The sequence below is a fragment of the Corticium candelabrum genome, chromosome 15 (genome assembly GCF_963422355.1).
Source record: "Corticium candelabrum chromosome 15, ooCorCand1.1, whole genome shotgun sequence".
Taxonomy (NCBI): Eukaryota; Metazoa; Porifera; class Homoscleromorpha; order Homosclerophorida; family Plakinidae; genus Corticium; species Corticium candelabrum.
This window is the reverse complement of record NC_085099.1, coordinates 2,819,342-2,846,841: the sequence shown is the minus strand read 5'-3', so window position 1 is coordinate 2,846,841 and position 27,500 is coordinate 2,819,342. Positions and strand designations below refer to the sequence as shown.

At 42.0% G+C, this 27,500-nt stretch overlaps 6 protein-coding genes across 7 annotated transcripts in view; all 6 read left to right on the top strand.

Moving 5' to 3' along the window:
• LOC134190889 (splicing factor C9orf78 homolog) overlaps positions 1-3,667 on the top strand; it is a 4,015-nt gene extending 348 nt beyond the window's left edge. The window contains exons 4-10 of the mRNA XM_062659426.1: positions 148-212; positions 270-344; positions 396-464; positions 520-571; positions 3,054-3,133; positions 3,194-3,327; positions 3,392-3,667. Coding sequence (XP_062515410.1) covers positions 148-212; positions 270-344; positions 396-464; positions 520-571; positions 3,054-3,133; positions 3,194-3,327; positions 3,392-3,639 — 723 coding nt within the window. The 3' untranslated portion in view covers positions 3,640-3,667. The remainder of the gene's footprint in view (positions 1-147; positions 213-269; positions 345-395; positions 465-519; positions 572-3,053; positions 3,134-3,193; positions 3,328-3,391) is intronic.
• Positions 3,668-5,199: 1,532 nt separating this feature from the next.
• On the top strand, positions 5,200-13,020 carry LOC134191348 (dynein axonemal assembly factor 5-like). Its single transcript, XM_062659957.1, has 20 exons — positions 5,200-5,308; positions 5,366-5,577; positions 5,636-5,873; positions 5,931-6,065; positions 6,127-6,275; positions 8,226-8,322; positions 8,477-8,567; positions 8,637-8,749; positions 8,814-8,936; positions 8,994-9,203; positions 9,263-9,451; positions 11,252-11,350; positions 11,419-11,576; positions 11,872-12,003; positions 12,069-12,180; positions 12,242-12,338; positions 12,404-12,506; positions 12,568-12,670; positions 12,734-12,831; positions 12,902-13,020. Exons 1-20 carry the CDS (start codon positions 5,246-5,248, stop codon positions 12,942-12,944), a joined length of 2,565 nt encoding a protein of 854 aa, XP_062515941.1. The 5' UTR covers positions 5,200-5,245; the 3' UTR covers positions 12,945-13,020.
• A 67-nt stretch (positions 13,021-13,087) lies between these two features.
• Positions 13,088-14,679, top strand: LOC134191351 (putative histone-lysine N-methyltransferase PRDM6). Its single transcript, XM_062659961.1, has 2 exons — positions 13,088-14,069; positions 14,127-14,679. The coding sequence occupies exons 1-2, from the start codon at positions 13,949-13,951 to the stop codon at positions 14,471-14,473; spliced, it is 468 nt and encodes a 155-aa protein (XP_062515945.1). The 5' UTR covers positions 13,088-13,948; the 3' UTR covers positions 14,474-14,679.
• Positions 14,680-14,687: 8 nt separating this feature from the next.
• Positions 14,688-27,500, top strand: part of LOC134190888 (uncharacterized) — a 14,308-nt gene continuing 1,495 nt past the window's right edge. The window contains exons 1-25 of the mRNA XM_062659425.1: positions 14,688-14,837; positions 15,450-15,580; positions 15,827-16,401; positions 17,638-17,726; positions 17,774-17,927; positions 17,996-18,177; positions 18,237-18,495; positions 19,521-19,840; positions 19,891-20,085; positions 20,219-20,452; positions 20,799-20,997; positions 21,215-21,300; positions 21,367-21,461; positions 21,529-21,583; positions 21,745-21,853; positions 22,134-22,297; positions 22,359-22,431; positions 23,934-23,984; positions 24,052-24,112; positions 25,029-25,084; positions 25,148-25,288; positions 25,344-25,402; positions 25,466-25,537; positions 25,599-25,713; positions 25,782-25,849. Of these exons, the coding sequence (XP_062515409.1) occupies positions 14,688-14,837; positions 15,450-15,580; positions 15,827-16,401; positions 17,638-17,726; positions 17,774-17,927; positions 17,996-18,177; positions 18,237-18,495; positions 19,521-19,840; positions 19,891-20,085; positions 20,219-20,452; positions 20,799-20,997; positions 21,215-21,300; positions 21,367-21,461; positions 21,529-21,583; positions 21,745-21,853; positions 22,134-22,297; positions 22,359-22,431; positions 23,934-23,984; positions 24,052-24,112; positions 25,029-25,084; positions 25,148-25,288; positions 25,344-25,402; positions 25,466-25,537; positions 25,599-25,713; positions 25,782-25,849 (3,693 nt within the window). The remainder of the gene's footprint in view (positions 14,838-15,449; positions 15,581-15,826; positions 16,402-17,637; positions 17,727-17,773; positions 17,928-17,995; positions 18,178-18,236; positions 18,496-19,520; positions 19,841-19,890; positions 20,086-20,218; positions 20,453-20,798; positions 20,998-21,214; positions 21,301-21,366; positions 21,462-21,528; positions 21,584-21,744; positions 21,854-22,133; positions 22,298-22,358; positions 22,432-23,933; positions 23,985-24,051; positions 24,113-25,028; positions 25,085-25,147; positions 25,289-25,343; positions 25,403-25,465; positions 25,538-25,598; positions 25,714-25,781; positions 25,850-27,500) is intronic.
• On the top strand, positions 15,606-16,602 carry LOC134191350 (putative histone-lysine N-methyltransferase PRDM6). The gene has a single exon (XM_062659960.1). It carries the CDS (start codon positions 15,852-15,854, stop codon positions 16,431-16,433), a length of 582 nt encoding a protein of 193 aa, XP_062515944.1. The 5' UTR covers positions 15,606-15,851; the 3' UTR covers positions 16,434-16,602.
• Positions 17,014-20,196, top strand: LOC134191349 (putative histone-lysine N-methyltransferase PRDM6). 2 transcript variants are annotated; one of them, XM_062659959.1, is made up of 5 exons: positions 17,014-17,069; positions 17,652-17,927; positions 17,996-18,177; positions 18,237-18,495; positions 19,521-20,196. In XM_062659959.1, exons 2-5 carry the CDS (start codon positions 17,696-17,698, stop codon positions 20,075-20,077), a joined length of 1,230 nt encoding a protein of 409 aa, XP_062515943.1. In that variant the 5' UTR covers positions 17,014-17,069; positions 17,652-17,695; the 3' UTR covers positions 20,078-20,196. The 2 variants fall into 2 exon arrangements, with proteins under 2 accessions (XP_062515943.1, XP_062515942.1); XM_062659958.1 differs by having other exon boundaries at positions 17,037-17,069; positions 17,638-17,927.

The window sequence follows — 27,500 nt, the reverse complement described above, 5'->3', positions numbered from 1 at the left end:
CTGTAGTCACGAGCACGCGTTCTGTGACTCCAGACATAACAAACAAATAGAAATCAAGTTTTAATAAGGGAGTGTAAATTTATCTGAGACAAATAGAGTTTTATTGTAATACTTCAATTAAATTCCAATGTGTTTTGCTATGTGTAGACCGATCCTTTTAAAATAACCACAGGAGGTCTTATCGATATGAAAAATATTAGAGACAGCAAGAAGTTGGACATTGTTTTGGAAATCTGGTTGCAATTTTTTATAAAGATATTTTGTCACAGAGGAGATGAAGAAGAAGTTTCTCTCGAGGGAACGTTTGCCAGTGAAACACACCAGAGAGATGAAGATACCCGGATGTAACATCTCAGCTATTAGGTATTGACTAAAGTCATCAAAGTTACTTTCAGGATGCAATACATTGATGAAGAAATGGCAAAGAGAAAGGGCATCAAACAAGACTCGGGAGAACCTCAGAGGTGCATCACAATTTGATGACATGTTGAAGTGTAGTTTGCAACTCTATCTGTGTAGTGCATTTGAGGCTCGAAAAGCGGCGCTTTACACACTTCCTGAAAATTTGAAAGTCAGTTGTGACATTATGATATCTAGGTGCATGATATTTTGGTTGTCATGCTACAGTCAACCCTCGATATAACGACATGCTCAGGACTGGCGATTTGATATCGTTATATCGCGAGGCCATTCTATCAAAGCTGTGTGGGTGTGAACATGATTAATGCACGTGATTTTATCTTAGCTAGTGTGGGGTGGCCACAGTAGCGCTCGTGATTTAACTTAGGATGGCATGTACTGTACTGTTCATGCTAATGCACTGTATTCTACTTGTAGCTAAAGAAATCCTCTAGGGTTAGAATCTGCCAAGTTCAAGTGCAGTCATTTAGGCAGATGGAGCACCACAGCAGCTCTTGCTTCACGTGTGCACCATGTGGCAAAATGTGCGTAAGGGAGGATAGACTGCGTGACCTAGATGTTGGAAATTGAGGGAAATTTCTATACTCCCATGCATCTTTGTATGCATGTACTCTATTGCGTATGTCAGTGTTGTTATATCAAGTGTTGTTATACCAAGAGGTGAAGTACCATGTTTTATATGCATACACTTTCCCATGCTATCTACGTCGTCGGTATATGTGACGATGTCATTATATTGTGGTGTCGTTATATCGAGAGTTGACTATACAGAAAGCATGAAGATGTCTGCCATGACCAAATTGTGTACAATGGCGTCACTGCATAATTGGTTAGACAGTGAGTAGCATGAGTGACGTGGATTGTCGGGATTGTGACTTTTGATGGTAAAGCTGTGACATATTGATCTCGAACCTTATGAACAATCACTCCTTGATTGAAGAATAGCTAAATGGCATTAGTAGTAATGGACATCACTGCTGAATTATGGCTTTCCATACCACAGCTGACAACGTGACTTTGTCTACAAACCAGACTTCAAGCGTTCAGGGCTATCCTTCATGGCTTTTTGTGCCAAAATTTAAGGCTCTGTTAAAATCAAAGTCTTGAAGTTTTGGCTCTTCTGTTTTCAGCATAATCAAAGTTCAGCATCATTGAAGTCATCCTCATCATATCATCTAGCTTCCTCGTGGTTTCTACCATCGATCTGCTTCCCTTTTACCTTGGCAGTCATTGTCAGAACTATGACTGTCATCTTCACTGTGATTGTTTCTAAATTTTTTGCTTCTAAAATTACTTATTTCAAGTTCACGTATGCAAAAAGTGCCCGTTATGTGCAGGACATAAACAGAGCATGCGTGAGAGATTGGTGCTTTAGTCTGTGGAGCTTCAATATGTTGTGTGTGCGAGTATCTATGGTTGTGCCAACTGTCATTCCTAGCGCACTCTAGCGACTGTGCTTGCAAGATTTGATCCAGAGGAAGGCATACAAGCTACACTGTAACAAATACCCAAATTGGCGAGGATGTATTACCATTTTATCGCCGGCGACATCTATTTATAGCATTTAGCTATTTCGCCATCATCCAGTGGAAACACTGCTTTAGGAGTCACTATAATTCTACTCAGTGAGCAGTACTTGAGTTTGTAGACTAAGGTTGTTGTTACCTTCAATAGTGGGTGTGATTGATGAATTTGCAGATGCTTTATGAGTAGTGTTAAAATGACAAGAATGTGACTACTTATACTCACTGCATCAAATATTACTCATTCATTTTAAGTTTGATCTTGGCTTGCTATGGTGTGTGACACTTTTATTACTGATCTCACTGCTAAGTCAGGCGTTCTAGAATTAATTGAAATTTAGATAAACATTAATTGTTGCCATTAAACAGATTGCTCAGGCATAGTTTTTTTACCTTGTTAGTTGTGTGTGTGTGTGTGTGTGTGTGTGTGTGTGTGTGTGTGTGTGTGTGTGTGTGTGTGTGTGTGTGTGTGTGTGTGCTGTAGCTCAATTGGTTAGAGAGTGCCTTTGGAGAATGAAAACATCCGGGACCTTGCAGGGTTGCAGGTTTAAGTCACAGTGATGGCGAGCTATGGCATAATTTCCTTAAACAAGAAACTTACACACAATTGCTTCTCTCGACTCAGGATTATATATGAGTACCTGGTCATTGACTAGGGTGGACATGATCGCTGTACTGGCTTGGCTCTGACAGCATGCAGCAGACGGGTACGTGTGGGCCTTGGTGTCCAGTTCCAAAGCTGCGCCATAGTCAGTGCTCCTGGATGACTCTGGCCAATCTCCAGGTGGATTGTAGCGCTGGCTCTAAGCCTCCACGTAGTGCATGGAGGCCCTGTCTGTAGAGGCAGGGGGAGCTATCTCTGCAACTAACCTTAAGGTTGACGTCATTCACGAATGACATGGAGGGCTTGACATTTGTGCAATTTTTAATTTTTTTGTATGTGTGTGTGTGTGTTGGAATTTACTCAACTTGAAGTGTAATGCCTTATGCACATTTGTAACTTCCAATGCACTAAGGCCATCGTGTTTCCTTATTAAATTGACAGCAAATTTTCACCAATCGGATAAACATTTTCTTATCACCACTAATAGTCATGCTAATTTGTTATAGGTTGAAAGCAGTAAGAGATCTGACGAAATGTTGTCGAATCAGATGCTGTCTGGCATTCCCGAAGTTGACTTAGGAATTGAGTTAGTCATATCAATGCAAACTGGACGAAACAGACACCTACTTATAATACATATTTGTAGATCGAAGTTTAGGAATATCGAAGAGACAGAGATAGCAAAGCGGAAAGTTTTTGAAGAAAGTCGAAGTAAGAAGACCGATGGTACTACGATGCTACCAACCAACATGGCTGCTGACTTTGTACATCATAATCGCTGTGAGCACAACTTCGAACCAAAGCAGCAAACACGAATGTTGAGACTTATTTCGTTTATTTTTAGTTTTTCAGGACAAACCAGGCAATATTGGGTCTGCAAGGAAAGCTGAGCAGTCAAAATCGGATGCTAGTCGTCCCAAGTTGACAGTCGGTTCACTCGATGAGAGAAATCCTTTGGCTCCTACTGTGAAAGATGATGCCGTTTTGAAAATATCCCTAACAGCTGGACCACAGAAACCAACGCGATCAGAGAGAGCTTCTGATGATTATCATTTTGAAAAATTTAAACGGAAGGCAATTAAGAAATATTAGAATAAATTTGATATTAATTAGACTTAAATGGTGCGCGTACACACTGACTACTACGCGAAACTACTAGAGGTTCTCTCCAGTGTCTGTAAATGTGTGCTGTCAACGAGCACCAACGGTCGAGACAGCTAGGAAGCATGGCTACAGGAGACACCTAAAAAAGTGTAGACTAGACACACACTGTAGGTCGACACGTGCACATTCTAACTAGCGCATTCAACGCTGTTTGAGTATGCTATTTGCTCAGTGACGTGACTTTACAAAATCCTGGTTCTGATGACTAAAGTTTCGGAAAGGCTAGACATGACATAGACTAATTAAATTAAGTAATTAAACACTAGTTAGCGACATCTACGTGTGAAGGTGCTGATGATCTGCCGTACATGCGCATCGTTTGTGTGACTAGAGCGCTTTGGTGGAAACAAACTCTGCAATTGAACTATCAGCTCGTAATTTCGTGGGAGTTCTCCTCTAGCTCTGTCGCGGGCTTATGCGCATGCTCGGGCGCAATCGTTTTAATTAAATTAACTTCTAGTGTCCGATCGCGAGCGGTGTACAATACAATACCGGTTACGTAGACTTGTAAACAAAGCACGTGCTAAAACACGTGGAGCGCGCGCGAGGAGGAGGAGGACTGGGTACCGGTTTCGACGTCTCGTGTAGATAGACATTTTCCCCTTACGTGTCATATGAAAGTCTGGTGAGTTCTTTTGAAGTTGCTGTGTCTAGCCTCGAAGTCCGACTCTCCTCAGGACCTGACCGTCTTCCTACGGTCATCTTAGATTCTACTAGATACCACTGTCTTTTCTGGTCCGTAAAAAGACTGAGACCAAATATATATAATAATTATGGCTATAGCCCGCCCCGTCTGTTTGAGATCGCGTGTGTTCACGTAGCTAGGGAGCGCCTGATGTCGCCATGTCGAATTGTTGCACGTGTTGAATTCACGTATATCTTGTTACTGAAACGTATCTCTTGTGTTTTTCTCTATACTAATACGAGAGAACGATTTTTGGCACGGATGGCGCTCCATACACGTAGGCTAGGCATCTATGAGACACGGTCGTAGAAATGACTCAGTGAGTAGCATCATGATTGTCGGACGTGAGTACAGTACATGCCTACTTACCTACCTAGGAAGGCGTAACAACCGGATCTGGTATCCAATTTGATCGTTTAGTGGTCAGGCGGCGGACAGCGACAAGATCGCAACCTCATCAGACTCCTCCCGCCAGTAGATAAATAAATAAAATAACTTTTACCTGCTTGCACCCTACAAACTGAAAGGCAGTTTTTGATAGTTCTATGCTTACAAACGCAACAACGTGTTTTACTGTACTACAGTCGTGCGCATGATGCCCTACGTCATACTTTTGTGGTGTAGATGCGTATCGATTTCACTTCGCTGACGCTTTGCGATCGATCGCGCTTTGCGATCGATCGATCGAATACGCAACACTTACCTCTAGTAGACGCCGTTACTGCCAACTCGACAATCACACCCGGTACTTGTTACTGAAAACGTGATGTGTGATCACTTTACGCTATCACGTGACTTGTAATTCTATACAAGCACGTGACACTACCGCTTATCCGGGACCAGACAGCCATGGCGACTACAGAAGCTGGTGGACTCAAATCAGAACAAAGAGACATAGAAGAAATCTGCCAGGTACACACGTTTAATCCTCTAACCTCAAGTTTTTTCCCCTCAATTCTTCTCGAACAGAAGCTGCAGAGGGATGTCAACTGTCTGACAGACGAGAACAGAAACACAAGACGACGAGCTCTAGAGAAAATAAAAAGAGAGACGCTGCCAAATCCGTCACTTTCTTCAACAGTGATAAGTAGCCTTGCAGAGATCATGCTCAAGCCTCTCCTGAAAATGGTCTCAGACCCAGTTGAGAAGTGTAGAAATCTCGCCATTGAGATAATCACAGGGTAGGCGAACTGGCCGGCTGTGACGCTACCAGGAAATGAGCGTTTTGTTCTTTGTTAGTCACTGTGAATTAGTGGACAAGGTCGACTGTTTTCTGCCTTATATTCTTCCTGTTGCTGTGAGTCGAGTGGGTGGGGCAGAGATGGTGGAGCCATCGGAGGAGGTTCGACTGCAGCTGGTGCAGTTCTTGTCACGTGTTGTGGAGCGTTGTGATGCAGCCAGTCTACCTCCGTATCTGTCCGACTTTGTGACGATCCTGCAGAGGATGATTACGGATCCTTACCCAGAAATTAAGAAAGTATAGTGCATTTTGGTTCGGTGCATGGTGTTTAACATTGTTTTTGGTTGTGATTAGGTAAGTTGTCAGTTGTGTATGATGTTAGCACCGAAAATACCAGATCATTTTCACATGAAGTCGGAAAGTCTGATGTCGCCACTCGTGACCACTCTGACACACCAACATTATCGAGTGAGAGTGACTTGTCTGAAGGTAACTATGGTAGTCAAATGATTGTCGGCTGGAGGATTGATGATGGATGAATATTGATTAGGCGATCGGTGTTGTTGTACAGTACAGCAATGCTCAGTGTATTGATACTATCCTTTCACATTTGGCTCAGCGAACGTTTGATCGTTCGGCGCCTGTTCGATCGACTCTTGTTGAAATACTTGGTGGATGGCTGTTGGATCATAGAGACAGGTCAAGTTTATGGAGACAGGCAGGCAGATGATGGAAAAACAGAAAGGACAAACAGACAAATGGACAGACAGAAACACACACAGACGGAGATACACTACAGACACACAAAGGTGCAGAGAAACAGAGACAGACAGACAGACAGACAGACTGATAGACAGACAGACAGATAGACAGACAGACAGACAAAGATACAATAACTGTAATAGCATTAGAAAGGAAATAAAGTTTAATATTAATTTTATTTTGACCGGAACCAACCTTGCTTCATACAGGGATATTGATTAGAGACAAAAGTGACTACCGTATTTTTTCGAATAATGACCGTGACCTCTATTTTTAACAAGGTTATGGAACTGCGGCCTCTAAACAAGGGCGGCTTGTATTCGAGGGCGACCTCTATTTTTAAGTCTACTTTACACCATGACACGTTGGGACTTCAACGTCACAATTCTTTCTGTTGACATAATTGGACACTTTTGAAGGTGCCAACCACGGCAGGTTTAGCTGTAAATGCAACGATTATTAATATAGGATACCTTCCAGATACATATTACTCTACGTTGTGTTGATAAAAATATAATAGATAGACGAGTGCACGTAATAGGACAAGATTGATGCAGAAGCATCAAAAGCATGTGATATGGGCGTGGCCCGTAACTTTGCAGCATCTCTTTTCAACAAGTCTCTTCAGCTGCGGCTTCTATTCAAGGGCGGCCACTGTTCGAAGAAATATGGTACATAGTGTCTGCTTGTATGTATTTTTGAATCAAGTTGTTGCAAGACCATTTTAACTAGTGTTGGATGTCAAATTTTATATAGTAAGTATTTTTTCTGTTTATTTTTTATTTTAGTTATTGTCCGTATATTTTTGTATTTTTATAAATCCGGATTCGGGATGAATTGCTGTTGACCGACCCACCCACCATGAATTCCGTCCTAAATATTATGACTTGACATATTCCTGTATTGATGACTGACAAGCAAGCAAGTTTACGATAAATATTGTGAATGATCTCTGCTACATCTATAGTTTAAGGCTTTTGCATATCAAACATATTTAGCCACTGTAACCATCCCCATCATTAGATACCAGTAAGAGTTTCTGAATGTTCTGCTCCTTCTGCGCTATCTGCAGCGTCTGTATGAAGAATACCGTTCACTTTGTGCTTCTTCAAGGTTCGTAATTGCTTCTGTGCTTCTTCTCCTAAAACTTTCTAAACTCTAGTAAATATTCACTTTTCTGAACCTGTAATTCGCCTGCTGTGCTGTCACAGTGCAAAGTCTTCTTAAACTGAGCAGCTGTGGTATGCTTGACTTGCGCTTATAGTTAGGTGGGGGACAGGTTATAGTGGTTTCAATTGGCACTGTAATAACAACAGCTGTCTCATTATTTACTTCTGTCGACCAGGTCAACTCAAGCGGTGAGTAGTCTGAAGGCGACAAGGATATGATGACGTCATTGAATTTCGTATTTTTAAGAATTTGGATTTAGGGCTTGTCCACCCACCCCTTCCGGCTCGAATCCGGATTTATAAAAATATGAAAATTGCGGACGGTCCCTTAATCAGTGACATACCATTTAATTTTGAAAATTTGCTCAAAGTGTAAGCATTCATGCACACTGACTGAGTAGTAGTCATCGGCAAAACAGACAGTGGCCACGAAGGACACTTGTTCGTTCACATGCTATAGGAATTTTGCGATTGGGTTGACTGGCAGGCTGTCTGATAGGCAAACGGATGACATGATGCAGTCAACTAGACAGACTGGGCTCAGACTGTGAACATTCAACACACTAAGTATAACCGATCGTACTGTACAGATACAATTCATTATATTTAGCGTCTGTGTTTATCTCACGAGAGTCGGTCAGTCAGATCGGCAGCTAGGCAGATACATGTGTAATAAATACGTCATCTTGAGAACCGTGAGACAATGTCCGTATTGTAGGTACTCTTACCATCACAAGCTACTGCCGTTGTTGTTGAGTGGAATTACCGATGAGATTCCCGATATCAGGAAACAGACGAGGGACATCATGGAACAGGTAAAGTACAGTATACCATCAATACGATTGTGTCACAGTATTGACAACTAAACAAAACATGCCAGACTCGTCTGCCATGCCCATACTGCTACGCCTTCCAAAAATCCTGGCTTTAACCCTGTGTTTGCATTGTTTCTTACCTTATGTATGTCAGGTTGGCTGTAAGTATGCAGACGAGAATAAGGACGACTTGAAAGACAAATTAGACTGGGACACATCCGAGTATGAAAACCGACAGATTGGAGGTACTGTACCACGTTGTCGTGTCTCCTCTCCGACAGTATGGCGATTACGTACACTGTTTCTGTTGCTAGAATTCCCACGGCCAAGTATTGGGTCTCGTGTTATCGTGTGTCGTTGCTGGTATAAGGTACTTCCGGCTGTTATGAAAGACATGGCAGACTGGACAACATCGACGAGACTCAAAGTGTGTCCTTCGATTGCTTCAAGTTGGCCGTCTGGTAATAGTTGTGTATCTGTTTTATTTGCAGGCAGTGTCATTACTAGAGATTCTATTAATTTATGGCGAAGAGAATGCTACGCACCACCTCGAGATGCTTCTCCATGGTCTATACAAGTCATGTCTAGATGACGACCAGCATGTCGTTCAGAAGGTCGTTGCTGATTAAGAATGTTCTATGAAGACTAAATTATGTTTATCTGCATTTTAGAGTGAGAGGTGTGCCTGGCTTCTTGGATATTTTATCAAACCCGATGTTTGGTGTCACTTGGTTCTTCCTGCTGTTCTGACATCGAGCGGAGCGAGCAGCAAAGTGACAGCCAATGTGGTTGTTTCATCCAGCACTTGCACCGGATGTCTAATAACGTTAGGCGCGTTGCTAGAAGGGAGCAATTTGGAGGCACTGAAGGAACATTTAGTGGTAAGTGAATCGGTGATGATGACGATTGTGTTCAGGGAGATTCGAATTGATTGTTGTAGTCGATTGCTGACGTGCTGGTTAGTCCGGAGATTCGTTTCTCAGCTCATGTACCACTTCAGGTGCAGTTGTTGGCCGTGACGACTTCTCTTATACACGTGGCCAAAGGTTTATGTGCCGAAATTAGTTATCCCATGTTTCAAGTGCTAGTGAGTGTTACAGCATTGAGTACGGACGACACTCAAACAAAGGTATGAGAGTAAAGTTATTTTGTCATACTATAATCTACAGATCTCAGTAGGATTGTTGTTGGCATTGCCTTCACAGGAGTGTCGGAAGCAAATGTTAAGGGGTATAGCCTAGCGCACGCTACCTACTTTTTGATTCTGTTTGAATGCAGATGAATATTGTAACCTTGTTTCACAGCAATGAGTAAATACGTTTTAATGCGAAACACATTCTACCAAGAACGACACAGAACGACTAATAACTAACGTAACTAAATATATATTAGTTATTTAATCAGTTACAGCTAAACCGGCAGTACTCGGTAATGGGTGACTGACGAAAGTTCATTTTTTCGAAAAGTGGTGCGGCCAATGCCCTTCCGACGTCCTTACTTTACCATAATTTATTTTCTTCTTTTGTTTATTTGCTTGTCAGTCTCTGTCTGTCTGGATGTCAGTTATTGTTCACTAGAGACTTTTTGGCAACAGTCAGTAGTACACGATATGCTGTAAACAATGCAGTATGATAAACAAAAGAGACCGCTACAGATACCGTGTAGGGACTAATACTTCGTATTTGGTGATTCTGACATACATACATTTTTTTGTACATACAAGAGCCCTTAAGGCCCAGGTCCGATACTGCAATTACAATCTAAACTCAGTTACTATATGTCATCATGTTCTTCTTCATCTTTGCTGCCTGGGAGTGCAGCTGCTGCTGCCGCCGCTGCTGCTGCCGCCGCTGCTGCTGCTACTCAGCAGTCACTCCATCATGTCACTCTATGATACTAGTATACAATCGAAACAATTGAAACACTATCAACAGTCACTATCTATATGTCACTTCTTCTTTGCTTCTTTAGACAGAACTGACACTCCAGAGAGTGAGGCAATTGTATGTTAGTTCCTTGCCCAAGGGAATTTATGTATGTATGTATGTATGTACATACATACATACATACATACATACATACATACATACATACATACATACATACATACATACATACATACATACATACATAGTGACAGACAGTGTATGGCATACAGACAGTGTATGATGATCTGACATACGTACAGACATCTGTACAGACATCCGTATAGAGTGTACGAATAATGACTATGTATAATGAGTTTAGTCAGTCTGTTGTCTGTTGTGTATCTGTGTGTATGGGGTGTGTGTATGGTGTTTGTTTCTAATGTGGTTTACCAGGGCCGTAGCCGACAGTTTAGAAGTGGTCTGGTTGAAAATTAGCAAACACGCACAGACGGGCATGTGCAGACAGACACAACAGATAATTTATTTCTCGTGTTACATACTAATGCAGTGACAGAATGCAAGGTGTTGAGTGTCATCGACATCCTAGTGAAAAGATGACCAGGTATAAAACCATGCATTGGGTCTGTGCAGAGTACGATGCAGCACACGGTTAATTCTTAGACTTCCAGAAGGGTCTCTTAGGAAACAAAAAGTTCATAGACTGATGAGGCATTAGAGGGAGGTGACAGAAGCAACACCATCTGGCTTCACTTACTATATCTGCTATTCTAAAACCAGAATGAACATGCAGGTCTACGAGCTGTATGCGTTCTGATGTGCGAAGCTGTGGGCACTTGATATAAAGCTGTCTCAAAATGATTAAATAAAAACTTATTTAATCAGCTTTTTATTTAATTCCGGAATTTGCCGGGAATGGTCCATTGGTGAAAGTACAAATATTAAATTGTGGTTTGGTTGAAACCGGACCAACTGGACCAGCGGCTATGTCCTTGTTTACTACTGTGACATCGTAATGTAGCAGGTTTGGGTCTGTTCTGTAGGCTTGGAATGCCCTTGAAGTATTCTCAAAACAGTTAGGCATGAACGGGTTGAATGACATGTTTGTTTCACATTCAAAACAATTGCTTGCTGAACTCAAGGTTTGTCATACGTCGTAAGCAAAAATAAGATCAACTCAACCAGCTCAAATGCAGTTGTATGTTTGCAGACTGGTCATCATTGCTGGGTGATGAATTCTCCTGAAAGACGCTTGTTTGACTTGCTAGTAATAAATGCTGGATCCGCTGTTTGTTCGCTATTGGATGACGTTATGGAGATCTTTACCAGCACTCTGGAAGTGGAGAGAGATGCAGAAATGAGGCTGAGGTATATGTAGAGTGCCCACCTGTCAGCTTATGTGTTGATCTGAGTGTATGCATGTCTGTTTGTTTGTCTGTGTCTGTTTGTCAATAAATGTGTTTCATATATGAGTAATATTACACACTGTGAAGAATACACAAATTCTAGGAACTCGAATGTGTGTGTGTGTGTGTGTACACGTGTGTGTGTGTGTGTGTGTGTGTGTGTGTGTGTGTGCACGTGTGTGTGTGTGTGTGTGTGTGTGGGGTGGGGTGGGTGTAAATATATATATATATACTTACAAACAACCATATTTTGCCAGCTTTTTCTCCTTATTGTCTCAGTTGCTGATCAATTTTGGAAAGACTGAGGAAACGAATTTGATATTTCAACCTCATGCACTTGCCATTATTCGAAGTATGATACTACCCAACTGTGTATGGTCAGGTGGCAGGTAGGACATGCCATATTTATGTATCACATTAGATTACATTTTAACACAATTATGTAATGAGATAGAACAGCTGCAGCAATTAGAACAGCAGCTATGTCATGCTTATGGGCTCTACTGCAGAACAAATGGGCTAATGGCAGTCTTCTGGAAGAGATCAAGCTGGAGATGATGACACAGGTTAGTGCCCTTTCATTGTCCTCCCACACAACCACTAATCATTATCTCAATAAATCCACAGGTAACATCTTGTCTGGATGATTCTAATCAGTCTACTCGATTAGTCTCCTGCAAAGTTTTAAGACTAATTTTCATGCTCTTGGAAAGTCGACTAGATGGTGAGTCAATCCAGTCGATCCCTTCCCAAAAGATCCAACAATCATCATTTCCATGTCTCCTGCAGTTGATGCCTTACACCAAATGTATCCTGACTTACTGAAACGGATGGATGATAACAGTGACAGTATAAGAATGGCAACTATAAAAACACTTTCATCCTACTTTAGGTAAGCACTGGCTACATCAAATCAAGTCCATATGTTTCAATTTGCTAACACGCCGTTTCAGCTGTTTTCCTAAAGAATATGACCGTGGGTTGTACAGAGCACACATGGAGGCAATCTACAGAGGTATGCTCATCCATCTTGATGATCCATCTGAAGAAATTCAGGTATTAACCAGATGGTATGCACGAAACTTGTTGTCTGTGTTTGATATTTATGTATGCATTCAGGATGCAATGCTGGGTGTGTTGAAGGAGGCAGCAGTCATCAATCCCACTCTACTGAAAGAGCAACTCGACAACGTCAGACACAAACATCGAGTTTCAGAGTAGGCAACACGTGCACGTACATCTTGACATGTTGTGTGGGTGATTTCCGTGACCTGCTGTTTTATGCAGGTACTGCGACAAGTTGTCAGACTGCCTACAACAGCTGCTCTAGGTTGTATATTTAGTTGGAAATGTTGACGTAAATTTTTAGTGCGCGTGTAAGTGAAAGGAAAACGAAGGTGATAGAAATAACGCGTTTAAATCGTTATACATCCAAGTCTGAGTTTAACAACCTTGAATACCGAGAAAAATTGCAAGAGAAACGACGCGTGCGGAGTCCGTCAACCCACGTGGGCAGCACGAGACATTCCATTGGCTATTTGTTGTGCGGTGGAGGAGGCGTGCCTGCGGGCGACTCAACACAGCACGTGTCGACCAATCAGGCGCGGCTCCCGCGTGGAGCGAGAAAAACCGTTTGATAACTGTCAATCAGTGTCTTGTCAGAGTGACTTGTCAGCGCTTGTGAATTTTTAGCGAGAAGTCGCAGGGCCTGCCTGCAAGCTTGAAGGTCACAACATCCAGCAACGACAAAGAGGCGACGCTTCCTCGACTGCGAAATTACTTACATCCACAATTGCAACCAAGCAGGTGAACCAGGAGAGATACGTTTACAGGTCGGGTACAGCTAATGAAAACCGCCCTGTGGTATTTGTCGTGGAAACTAGGATAGTTTGTGAAACGCGACTTGTCGCATCAAGGCGTCTTGTTAATCCGGGCCCCTCGGACACTCGAAGTGTTTCTCTTGTCACCATTAGCAAGCGAGGCGCGTGTAGAACTTGGTGTGTTTGACGGCAGGCACGGTGACACGTTCGTTTCTGACGCGAGAAGGAGAAATGAAGAGCTAATGAGCTGCAATAACAACTAAACGTGACCATTTGGCCACAACAAAAACAGCCACAAAATACCATAATTTAGGACTAATTTGCCAGGGTGGTGTAGTACATATTTCAGGAGCATCTGAATGTTTGAAAAGACGTAGCTGCTGAAGAGTGTATTGTGTGAGTGTGTTGCATGTGTCTAGAGACCAGTGTGGATATCTTTGTGGGTCTAGATGATGATTGTGTCCATGTAAAGTATGCTTTTCAGGTTTGAGTGTTTTGGAAGATTTCGCCCGGGATGACTGAGCAGCATATTTCATCTACCAACTTGATACACTACCTTTACGGACAGAACGACAGTGAGCCCGTAGACGCAATGTCGGTAATATTACAGATGAATCAGAACCGAGAGAAATCAGGTGAGCATCTCACACATCGGTTAGATCAGACTAACAACTCCACCCAATTATATCCAGATTCATCACAGCAAGATGCTCCAACTGCAGGAAACCCACTCTTGTCACTTCAACGATTCGTTGAAGAAACTCCAACAGATGACTCTGATGTCCTCCCTTATTCTCTCTCTTCATTCCCCACAGAATTTGGATTATGCAAGTCAGGAATTCCTGGTGCTACATTTGGAGTGTATGCAAAGGTAATGATACCTCTTGGAACCTGGATAGGCCCATATGAAGGCAAAGTGAGTGTTCCTCAAGCTGAAGAGGATCAAGATGACCAGCTATGGGAGGTAACAGCCATCAGTCAGTCTTCACTCATCAGTTCTGCTAAACACAAGCACCTGCATATGAGGACATATTTTTAAAAATCATCTGCATAGTCAAGTGATCTCTTTAGCACATGAAAAACACATTGTCAATATTCTTCATAACAGCACAACCCACAAGACTGCATGCATGCGTTGTTGGCTATTGTCTGCGGGTGTTTTTCAAAATATTGAAACAAACTTACGCGTGTAGGTTCTACAGTGTTTGTATGTGGTGTTGTAGGTATTTGTAGGTGGAAGCGTGACGCTAATGATGAATTCTCAAGATATCAACAGGGGTAACTGGATGCGTTACATCCAGCCTGCTAGACATATCAGAGAGCAAAATTTGGAGATGGTTCAACACGAGCGGAGTATATACTACCACGTCATGCAGGATCTAGAACCGGGAACGGAGCTGCTAGTTTGGTATGGTGACCAATACACTCTGTACATGGGCATACCACTCCACCAATCCGGATCAATGGGTAAGCCTAGATACGGATTTTCCGTTTACTATCGTGAGGCTAAATCTGACAAATTAGAATTACCTTACTACGCTACTTGAACAGAAATCACAACATGTTGGCAATCGTTCAGTAAACTTCCGTTCATACTGGGCACACTGCTGTGTTGCGAAACGCGTAAGCCTGACCGATGCTCGTAGAACAAAGAAGATGCTCGTAGAACAAAGAAGTCTATAGCATCAATAAGCGACGAGTTATCAAACTCTGCACACCATGTCTCTACCTATGCAGAACCCACTCTGCCAGAGGTGTTACTGTTCTGGTAGTCGTGGTAGTAACGCGCACACTAGTACTCTATACCGACTCCGGTGTCGCAAGCTGTCTAGAGGTCATCGCAGGCCAACCAGGAAACGACAAAATCCGCTAACGGAAGCGATAGAGCTACAATTCTTCACGTAACTACGACAGGGAGCGGGTGGGCGTGAGGGTGTACGGTACCTACTCACCAAGATGTCTTGTTGTCGGGACCGATTTTTCTTCTCGACTTGCCGTCCCTCGATTCTCAGTAGTCCGGTAGTTCGAGTTCATTGTTGTCAGTCACGCGCTTCGAGTCCCTTTCAAAACAACAAGCCACGCCTATAGTTAATCAGAACGGCAGCATGCATTCACAGCGATTTTATCAACAAATATATTTGCATGAGTTCTGATGACTTCGCGCTGTCGTTTCGTGTGTCTCGAGGAATACGTGTTATCCGTTACGTCTAGAGATTGACGCCGCAGTGGAGTAGAGAGCGAACGAGAAGTAGCTTATTAATTAGGAGATGAAGCACGAGTAGACACCGTTTTGCTAATTTGCATTCCCGTATGATTGTTGTCGTTCTTCGAATTGACTATTGTCTGTGCTTTTTTCTTGTGTTTCTCGGGTGTCGACTTGGAAATCAGATAGTCGCTACCAACCTACGGGAAGAATTATGGAACCGAAAAGAGAAGGGATGCAGAGAAGACAAAGCACAGGCACTAACTATAACATTGAAACAATTAGTCTAGAAAGGAGTCAAAGAGCCGCTCGTTTCAGTCAATCCGAGGCTTGGAAATGCGGTCAATGTTTTAGGACGTTTTCTCAGCGTTCTTCGCTGCAAATGCACGTGTGCGACACTTCAGCTAGTCGTCCATTCTTGTGCGGCTACTGTTGTTGTTCGTTTGCCGTGCCGGAGGAGTTGAAAAACCACGTTGCTTCACACGCCGCTGAAAAACCGTTCAAATGTGGATTCTGCCATCGTGCGTTTGCCGGTTCGACTACTCTGAGTAATCACATGAGAACTCACACAAATAGTAGGCCATTCAGATGTCATCAGTGTGGGACTGATTTCACACAGGGCATTCAGTATAGTCGACATATTCGGGTCGGTGAGTGCTCAGGAGCGAGACAGCAAGAGGAATCGGTTGAGGGTGGTGTGGAGGAACAGGAGGAGGACCAAGAGACAGCAATTGTAGCATCACCTGATGAAAAACAAGAGATTAGTCATTCAGAACAGAACTTTCCAGCAGAGTAGCAATTGCCTAGACAGTTATATAAAACAAGATTGATTTATTAAATAATAGGTATTAACTTTTCTAGATTGCATTACAGATTTTTTGAAGAGTGAAAAATTATTTTTCAGATACTGGTAAAGTTTATTTATCTAGAATTCGAGGCTGTGCTACACCTATGAGTACGAAAAATCAGTGCACTGCATCTAAAACTATCTTTTCATCTTCAAATTTTAGCAAGCAAGAGTGCCAATGACAAGTGAACAATGTCTCTATGTCGGATTACTAATCTAATTGTCCACATGAGGCGAAACGTGATTGTGAACCGCCTCTCCACCCCGCCCACCACACTGTGACTGCCAAGGTGGTCCGGATTGAAGCTGATGATACATCTTCCAGCGTCACAGCGATAAGACGGCGTAAAGTCGTTTTGCTCGAGCTGCATTTTATTACCGATTTTTAAAGTTTGAACTGCCTACGTGATTTAGTATGCTCGTGTCACCAGGCTGCAATCACGTGTAATTACTCGGAGCGGCGTGCTATGAAAAACACTGCGGGGAGTGCCCAACCCAGTCGGTCAATATTTATGACTTTTTTCTTCGCCGACAGCGTGACTTGTTCGACCTTCTGGAGAAGAAGACTGCGCTGGTTTTATGCACGTGAGTAGACATCCTGCTGGGAATGTAGTTGTTCAGACAAGGGAAATGGGATTAGATGCTCTTCTGGTGGGGAATGTGAGGGTGGTAATCAACACAGCTAGTTAGAGCGCACTGTCTAGCCAACTAGACTCTCCAAGCGGTTAGTTGAAGACTGGTTTAGCTAGTGAGTCATCTCTGAGTCAGGGGCCCACTCATGGTGTACTACCAGAGTTCAGACTCTTGATGACGCGGTTTACGTCAGGCTAGTGTGATGTCATGAACCGTGTAGATTAGAAAGCTGAGGCTTTTGTGTAGGACTAGGCTTCCAGAGCTAAATCGATTGATTTCGATGAAAACAGAGAGTTCAGTGAGGTGCAATCGTCAATTGGTTTGAGGGTCACCAGACATGCCTGTACTAATTTCTAATTACTTCACGAGTAATTAGAAACAAGGCGGCGCGAGGTCTAGCGGCTTTTGTAACGTTTCCGCACCTAATGACACCGTTTTTGTTCTTCAATGCTTGCCAATCTATGGATGTTTGGTCAGTTGTGCATGTGGTCTTGATCTTATTTGACGCCCTTATGTCTAGAATTGTTTGGGCAGGCTTGTGACAGTCTTCTGACTGTTTATCGACCGTCTGAGGTGCAATGGAAGATATGGCAAGCTCAGAAACCAGCTGTACGATTGCTGCGGGCAGTGTGTCTGATTCAGTGGTTTCTGCGGAGACATATTTGGACGTCCATCATGGTGGAAGCAATGGGAATGGAAGTTCGAGTGATGAAATGGAAGAAATGTTTAGTCCATCAACAATCATGCATGTCTTGTTTGGAAAACTGGAAATTGTTCCTATTGATCCACAACAAATCGATCTGACTAGAGGTTAGCAGACAGATGGAGGAATCGGATGTCTTGTATAGCAAGATATTGGTACCTTGACTTGTGTCTAGGTCCGATGGCTACCTACTTTCCCAAGGAAGTTGGCCTGTGTGAGTCGAGTATACCGGGGTCATCATACGGAGTTTTTACGTTACAAGTGATACCAGAGGGCACATGGATGGGACCATTTCAAGGAGCTTCGGTTCCGATCTGGCAACTCACATCAGGTAGCAAACTTGAACAGATGTGGGAGGTCAGAAATGGCTGTGTTCGGCTTGTGAATCTTCTCCTCAACACTGGTTTATTGACTAGGTATATAGAGATGGCCAGTTGTATCACTACATCGATGCCAGCCAGTCGCCATCCACCAACTGGATGAAATTCATTCAATCGGCCAGGCATAGTGGCGAACAGAACATGGTCGTCTTTCAGTTTCAGACCAGTCTGTTCTATAAAACTACGAGAGACATAGAACCAGGAGAAGAACTACTGGTTTGGTATGGAGAAGAAGAGTATATTCAGTGTATGGGCATTCCTATAGGTATATCTGATGAAGTCCCAACTCCTAAAGGTCAGTCAAAAAGAACTAGGAATTCCTAAAGCTGAAAATTAGTATAGTCTAGTCATTTGTCATTAGTGCTTGCGTCTGTAATATAATCCTTTTGCATTTGACCGTTGATATGCAAATGTAAGATAGTGACTGATAGCAACATATTTGCATGCTGGCAATTAATTTGTGCGTCATCTTTACATACCAAGAGACATCTGTACGTGACTTGTGGAGGTGAGGGTTATCCAAGAATGTGTTTTGAAAAGAACTCTGACCGTCAGCTTGCGGTCGGCGGAGACCGGACTTTGTCTACAAAGAAGCCACCGGCATCAGTCATGAAGCTGGTGTAATTATGACTCGAAGACGAGTTTGTTGCAGCTACAGCTACAAATGACTGCATTTGCGGTTGGTGTCTAGTGCAGTTAGTGGAGACAAACAGACAAGATGCGTTGCTCTTTCGCGGAAGAGAGCGTATGTACGTGATTTTAGGGCTTGTGCTGATCATTACTGAACGTTGAAGTGCTGTTTCACACATATGTCACGTGTGTGTGAGTGCTCGTAATTTCTGTGTTTTTCGAGTCACCGAAACGGTCGAGTATACAATTCTAACTTCGTGTCGTTCTTTTTGCTATTGTTCGTTCTTTTTGCTATTGTTGAAGAGAACGGCAGAACGTACAGGTGCGTAAAATCTAGTTGGAGTGCCCTGTGCTCGGTTTTTGTTCATGCGTTGCCAATTCGAACAAAACTTTTTGTTGTCTTGTGCATTTTCGTCGTACTAGTGTTGCGTGCTGTGTCAGGAGGAGTTTTGCTAGAGCTGTTTGTTAGGGCTGGCTATAGACAGTGTCATTTCTGTGGACATGTCGTAGTATGTAATTGAATTGACTTGTACTGTATCATAGGACCACACTATGTCTTGTAATATTGATTAATTTAGATTTTTGTGAACGGATAACTTAACTACCTTAACATTGACATTTACGATTTTGTATTTTATCATCTATAATCTAGTAATTCCGTCTCTAACTCTCTCAACTTTTTTTATGTAGTGCCACCAACAGTACCAGGTGCTCACACCACTGGAGATGCATCTGGAACCGAACAATCTCTTGCAACGACTCCCAATGGTGCTGTCACAATTGAAGGAGTCCATCTTGCATCGGAGGTCACCTCCACGTCGGGAGCCAACAGACAAGGTGGGGAGAGCAACCATCCCGACTGGAACCTCTGGAAGTGTGGCCAATGTTTCAAATCATTCACTCAACGGATCATGCTGCAAATGCACGTTTGTGAGGGAAAAGCACAGCTACCATTCCACTGTGGTCATTGCAATAAAGTCTACTCGACCAGCAACGAACTCAGAAGTCACGTACTATCGCATACCAATGACCGTCCATTCAAATGTGGGTTCTGCCACAGATCGTTTGCTGGAGCTACAACGCTGGCAAATCATATGAGAACGCACACGGGAGAGAAACCGTTTCGATGTCCGCAATGCAACAAGGGGTTCACACAGGGGACTCAGCTGGCCCGCCATTTGCGAATGCCTGGGGAGTGTACTGGACAGGCAGCAGGCAGTATGCCTGCTACATGTGTTTCACTGTAGATCTGGACGTTAGATCATGTGCTTTCATAGCATTGCCATTTTTACGCCCAGTAGAGGCTAGACACACTGCAATGCTGCGATCACCTGCCTCGCGCAGTCTAACAATATTCCCGCTTGTCACGTGACCCGCGTCTGTCTGAGTGCTCGCGCGGCATGGGCTTGATCGAGAGCTGTCTCGATTGTTTTCGCGGCGAGCGCGCGCAGCGACAGGATCGCGTTAGGCGTTATATCGGCGACCGTGTTCCGATTGTGAGATGGCTGCCCAAGTACTCAATGAAGACGTTAGTTAGTGACGTCATCGCAGGTCTGACTGTCGGCATGATGGTCGTACCTCAGTCTCTAGCATACGCTAATATTGCTCAAGTTCCTCCGCAGGTGCAGTCCGCTTTGAGATTTTGGAAACAATTTTTTAATATTTTTAGTGCAGTGGTGCTAACAATTATTTTTAATGATTTTTTTTATTATTTTATGCAGTGGTGCTAACAATTTTTAATAATTTTTGGTTTTTGTGCAGTGGGTGCTAACAGTTTTTAAAATTTTTTGTTTTTTTGAGCAGTGGGGTAACAATTTTTAATATTTTTTTGTTTTTTTATGCAGTGGGGCTAACAGTTTTTTTATAATTTATTTGTTTTTTGCGCAGTGGGGCTAACAATTTTTATAGTTTATTTGTTTTTTGTGCAGTGGGTGCTAACTATTTTAATATTTTTTTGTTTTTGTGCAGTGGGGGCTTTACACGTCGTTTATGGGATGTTTTGTGTATGTGGTGCTGGGAACGTCGAAGGACATCACGTTGGGACCGACTGCAATTATGTCTCAGATTATTGCATCATCCGTGCCTGACGAATCACATCAAAAGTTGATCCCGTTGATAACTCTGTTGTGTGGAGTAACGCAGTTTTTGGTGGGATTTTTGGAATTAGGTACAGGCTTTTTGTTTATTGATTTTGGTGGTTTTAGACTGTGAAAGAGAAATTAACACACACACACACACACACACACACACACACACACACACACACACACACACACACACACACACACACACACACACATTTGACTAACATTTTGGTCATACAACTTGATTATTTGCCACATTGTCTATTACTGTGGCAATATCGATAGTTTACACTTTCGTAGGTGCTCTTGTAAACTTCATTTCACTGCCCGTTATCAGTGGATTCACGTCAGCAGCGGCTATTTCTATTGCAGCCGGACAATTGAAGGTGCTTTGATCTATTGACTTACATAGTTGTTGTATTGTTCCTAATTAATTGAAGCCATATGTTCAGCATCTACTGGGTATTTCATCACCGTATTCACACAATATATCACGAGACTTCCTTCCATGCATGGAAGATACATTCAGATACATTCGTCACTCAAAGTAATCGATGATCGTATTTTGTCGAGAAACTGTGAGACTAAGTGCGTTTGTCTGCTGTTGCTTGCAGTGTTTGGGACATTTTTCTTGGATTCGGTTGTGTTGTCCTCGTTTTAGTACTTAGGGTATGTGCAATGCCATGAGTTGTAGTTTATGTTGTGTTTAGTTGCATGTGGGGTGTATGGTCACTGGTGTGTTATTACTTAATTAATTTTTTGATTTGGTTTGGCTGATTTTGATGCTGTGAACGGAGATTTTGATGCTGTTTTATACAGTGTTATTTTAGTATATGAAATCTAGAGTCGAGTTGTGGGATTATGGTAGCAGTGATGGACAATTTTCGCCTGCACTGCAGCAGACTGTTGCTCGGAAGTTTCTCTGGTTTATCACGACAGGTAGTTTGATTGATTTATATATGTGTACGTGTGCACGTGCGCATACACACACACACACACACACACACACACACACAGTGACACACACACACACACACACACACACACACACACACACACACACACACACACACACACACACACACACACACACACACACAGCAAACAGTTGGAATAGTGAATGTGGTAGCTATAGACACATATGTATCCTTGTACATGTACTCAGCCACTGAGCATCAGACTAACACTTGTAACTACAGGCCAGCTGTCTCTTGTATAGGACGAAATGCAGTTGTTGTAGTCGTTGGGGCATTGATTGGAGCCGTTCTAGTCAGTCAGAATCTCGGTGACAAACTAAAATTGGTAGGAAAAATCGAGTCGGGACTTCCTCCAATAATCAACCCATTGGCTATTGGCAACACGTCGTTCATAGATGCAATGAAAGTTTGTTTACTCACGATTTGTGCTGTTGTGATGTCTCGTTATGTGTTGATGCTGTTTATAGTATTTGGAGACGTCGCTAGTCGTTGTACCAATGATTGGATTTCTGGAGGCTATTTCGATAGCTCAGGCATTTGGTATGATATTTGTATATCATTATTACCACATAGAGGGTGTTGTTTACCTTTAGTCTTAGTTGGCTGCAAACTTGGTGCATTGTGTGTGTGTGTGTGTGTGTGTGTGTGTGTGTGTGTGTGTGTGTGTGTGTGTGTGTGTGTGTGTGTGTGTGTGTGTGTGTGTGTGTGTGTGTGTGTGTGTGTGTGTGTGTGTGTGTGTGTGTGTGTGTGTGTGTGTGTGTGTGTGTGTGTGTGTGTGTGTGTATCTACATATATCAAATAGCGTGCATACATAATTGCATGCATTACAAATATAGGTCAGCCCTGACGTGCTCATTGGTTCCAATGAGTACTTGATAGAATTGTATTTATTGTAGCAGTGGAGAATCTATGTGACTGATGTGAGACTTTAGGCAATAAGGATCAGTGTTTACCTACATGTTTAACTAACAAACAGCAACAGAGACAATAGATACTATCCATATTTGTTATCTGTCATCATCTCCTAGAATACATTGTATTCTTACTTATCTGACCCCATGTAGGCAGCCGGTATCAAAAAGTGGTTCGGATACATGAAAAGATCGGATACGTGAAGCGTCTTACTGACCTCGTATTTTTGTGCGATTACAATATGGGAAGATGTCTCCAGCTGTTGAAAAATTTTGGTGATTTATTGTGGGCACTATACACCTACATTTCTTGAAAGTTGCATTTTCTTTGACCATCAGCATGCTCAGTGTTTGTCAAATTGGTAGCCCGGGTGCTTCACAAGAATTAAGACAGGCAACCAAACATGCATTCGCTTGTAGCCCAGGACAACTACACACTGTTCTGGCAACATAGCTGTTCTTTGTTAAGATCTAATAGTTTTTGTTGTCGACAAAGTGTGCTGCTGTTCTTTCCTAACGGTCTAGTGGTGTTGTATTGTTTGTTACCTTGCGTCATTCATTTGTTTGTGTCTACTAAAAGATCACCAAAAATGAAAGGCGTGACTTAATAGTGTCTTATTGTTCTCAGTATCAATTACAATACTGCTCTAACTTTATTATTATAATAAATAGATAAATAAATAAAAATAAGATAAGAAGCTTCTGCATTTTATGACTGTCAACTATAGTGAACAATGTAACATTTTTTTGGGCAACCAACGCATGGGCACGTGGGTAGCCCAGGGACAACTAACAGGTGTAGCGATTTGACGAACACTAATGCTACAAGAGGTAGGTCGCTGCATAACTCGTGTTAGACGATTGACATCATATCTGTAAATGGTGAAGGTCGGATATACAAGGGTTGGATGGGCAATGGTCAGATCAGCGAGGATACATATTTGTGAGAATTCATGTAAGGTACGTAGCAGTTACTGAGTAGGACCATTGTTAGGGATATTTGATGTCTTAGCTGGTAGTATGGTGTATGTGTTGTTGTCTAGTTTCGTCAATGTGCACTTGGCATTTTTAAGTTGACTGTGAGACATTAGGAGATGGGTGCGATCAACTGAAGTGTATGTTTGTGTTTAGCACGAAAGAACAATTATTGTATTAATGCAAGTCAAGAACTCATAGCCATTGGTATGTCTCATAAACAGTTGTACGTTATCTTGTTAATAAATTAATTAAATGTTTTTTGTCATTGTAGGGACATCAAATATCTTGAGCAGTTTTGTGAATGCATATCCGTCTACAGGAAGTTTTTCAAGGTGCTCATTAACTCTGTTTGTATTGCGGAGGTGTCTTGAGTATATAGAACTAATAAATTACATATTAATTAAGACAGCAAAGCTTGGCCTAAAGCTTGTTTCACTGAGGTTAGTCAAGCTGGTAAGGTTATAGCCATGACCAGATGGGTCTAGTTTAGCAAGGATTATTGTGTATAAGTCAAGGTATTGTAGGGAGTTGATATTCAGTTTATTGGATCGAGGTCCAATAATCATGGATATGAGCTGTCTACCCATGCATTAACTTATTTGGATGGTGAGGTGTGGTGTGATGGCAGGTGGTAAGTCTATCTTGACATTCCATATGGTTTGATGGGGTGGCGACTGTTGTGTGGTAGGAATGTCATAGCAACCCAACCACAAGTAGTTATATTGGTGAGTCAAGAATTGGAATAATGCAAATAATGCAGTAAGGGTGGAATGCAAAGGGTCCATATGAACGAAGTAAATTCTAACAACAAAGGGAATGAATACAATGCAACTAGAACCTATTGACGATGGGATGCACAATCCTTGTGCCCAAGTTTCAATTCCTTCTTTCTTCAGGCGGTAGATTCAGAGGAAGTAACTATTTTCGAACTCATCTGGGATTTCGGCAAATTTTGTATTGGTGTGTTAAGTTGTTCAAGAGATATCGTGTTTACAGACAGACACATCGACAAACACTTCTGAAAACTGGCAAAGTTGCTCTGCTGTTAAACATGCAACAAAGAAGGATGTTGATACTCATGGGTACATGTATTCACATAATGTGTACATACATACATACACATTGTTGTCCTCACTCTTTCAGTCTGTTGACTTGTTGGACTAACTTTGTAGTCTCATATCCATTCTTGTATGATTGCATGAGACTTATTGAATTACATGCTGTGATTGACTAACTTTTCTCTTGCAGAACTGCTGTCAATTCTCAAAGTGGAGTCAAAACGCCTGCAGGTGGCATTTTAACTGGTTAAACAATTACAGCAGAGACAAGGAAAACCTATTAAGTTGTTAGGCTGTTGTGTGCGGTAGGTGCAGTAGTGCTGTTTTCTCTCGCTTTTCTCACATCTCTTTTCTACTACATTCCGGAAGCAGCACTGTCCGCAATTATCATCACTGCTGTGCTCTACATGGTGAATGTTCAAATATTGCTGCGAATGTGGAAGTTGTCTCGTAAGTCACAATACATTTGTCTATGATCATGTTATTAATTCTATTTACTCTATAGCTTGGGAATTAATTCCCTGGTTTGTAAGCTTTGCTGGAACACTCTTTCTTGGAATTAAGGTATATGGTATCTTACAGAGGTTAGAAGCACTGACTTTGTAGACAAGTTGTTTGTGTTTACAGTATGGTGTTTTGATTGCGGTTGGGATTCATCTTATATTTCCTCTTTATCGGCTCGCCAATCCTCGATATTCTGTATGGAAGTCGAGCACAGCAGTTAATGAATAAACGGTCTGAATATCCTGCTGTTTATTAGTATAAACGGCATGGTGATGCCGTAGTACTGAAACTCACTAGTGGAATCACTTACCCTTCTATTGACAAACTACGACTTATACTCGAGAATATTCAAGACATTTCCAAGAGGGAAGGTAAATTATATTTGGAGAAGACATGTCAACAGTGGCAGCCATTCAAGTTTGTTTTGATTGTATGCCAGGGTGTGAAGTCTCCGTTTTTATTCTGGACTGCGGACATGTGTCCGAATGCGACTTCACTGCAATTCAGGTCAGTGAAGAATGAGCTCTCATGTTTAGTCAATAGATGGATGACTAGATTTTTTCATTAAGAGCATGTATTTGTGTCTCTGAATATTGGAATGGGCTACAAGCGGTTAGTCAGTCTGTTTAGATGCAAACACATTTAAGGACAGTCACACCAGGCACTCGAGGCTTTGGTCAGTGCAGCGGTACAGCTGCAGCAGACTATTATTCTAGATTATCTTTTTGTTATGTCTGACTTGTGCCAGCTTCCTGACTGATCAAGTTGTGGAGAGGGCATTACTCGATTAAGTTAACATCATTCTTTCTATTTTTGCGAGCAACCTCATAACAACAACAAACATTGCATATGCATTAAGTAACCAAATATCTTCAAATGGGTTTCCCAATGATATTTGCTTATCTTCCAGATACATAAATTTGAGGACAGTACATGTACAGAAACCCTATATACAGAAACCCTAGGTACACGCGCCATCTCACCTGTTGCGATTTTCACCTTCTATTCTGCACACACTAATAGCTGGAATGCTTTACTAGTTCTCTTTATCTTTTCTATAGGTTTGCCATCACGATAGAACACTTCATAGCCATTTTTCTAGGGTGCATGTCCAGTCTTCATGTATGGATTAACCTACAGCAATGTTGTGAGACTATATTGTTCTTGTAATTACATCCTGTCATCTCCCACTGTGTTTTTGCTATATGAGAACACCGGGTGTAGATGGAATCCAAGTAGGCACTCTTTGATGAACTTAATATCTGCAGTATCTGTTGGTGTTGTATATTCCTGCTAGACACACCAGAGGGGTGTCATTACTTTGCAAGAGTTCTTGTTGATGGGACAGACTCCTTTGAAATTGATTACATTCTTAGAGTCATTAACACCAACCAGAGCATTTAGTGATGTACAGTAACAGAGCATGTGAAAAGCATATATGACATAATAAAAGGTTTTATCAATTGTGACGCTTTATTACACCTTAGATGTTGCACTTTTGCACAGTTTTTTCAACAAAAAGCTTATGTCTCAATTACTTGAGCTTGCAGTACTAGTGATTGCACAAACAGGGGCTTAGCGTGAACTCTAGAAATGGGGCTAGACTTCACGCTGCTATGGGACATGCTCACTTTATATTGGCTTTGAATTAACTGATATGTTAAATCAGTGGCGCATCCAGACTGGAAAAAGGTGATGCAAACTTGAACAATTTAGCAAGGTTACACTTAAAGTTTGTGAACACGATAGTGTACCAGATGAATTTCGTATCTACAACATGCATCATGGTCTAGATATTATATGTGTACTCATGAGGAACACGAAACATACATTATGTCCTGTATGTTTAAGAAAGACATTCTGAGAGGTTGTTTGTTAACAAGCGTATCCAATGTTACATCATAATCAATGTCAGTTCTATAGTTGAAGTAAATGCTGTGCAAGTCTATTGAGTCTTACTTGGCTCGTAGACTGTAGGCCACTGATACTGAGCTAACAGACCTAGGAGCAACTGGTTACAAATAAGAGTAAGAATGTTAAGAATTTTTGTCACATTGTTTGATAGGATCCATAGGAACAATGGTTGTCTCAGTTTGCTGTCCAGCACAACATGTTTCCAAGCATTATGTATTTACAGTCCAGAAATTTTGAGACCATG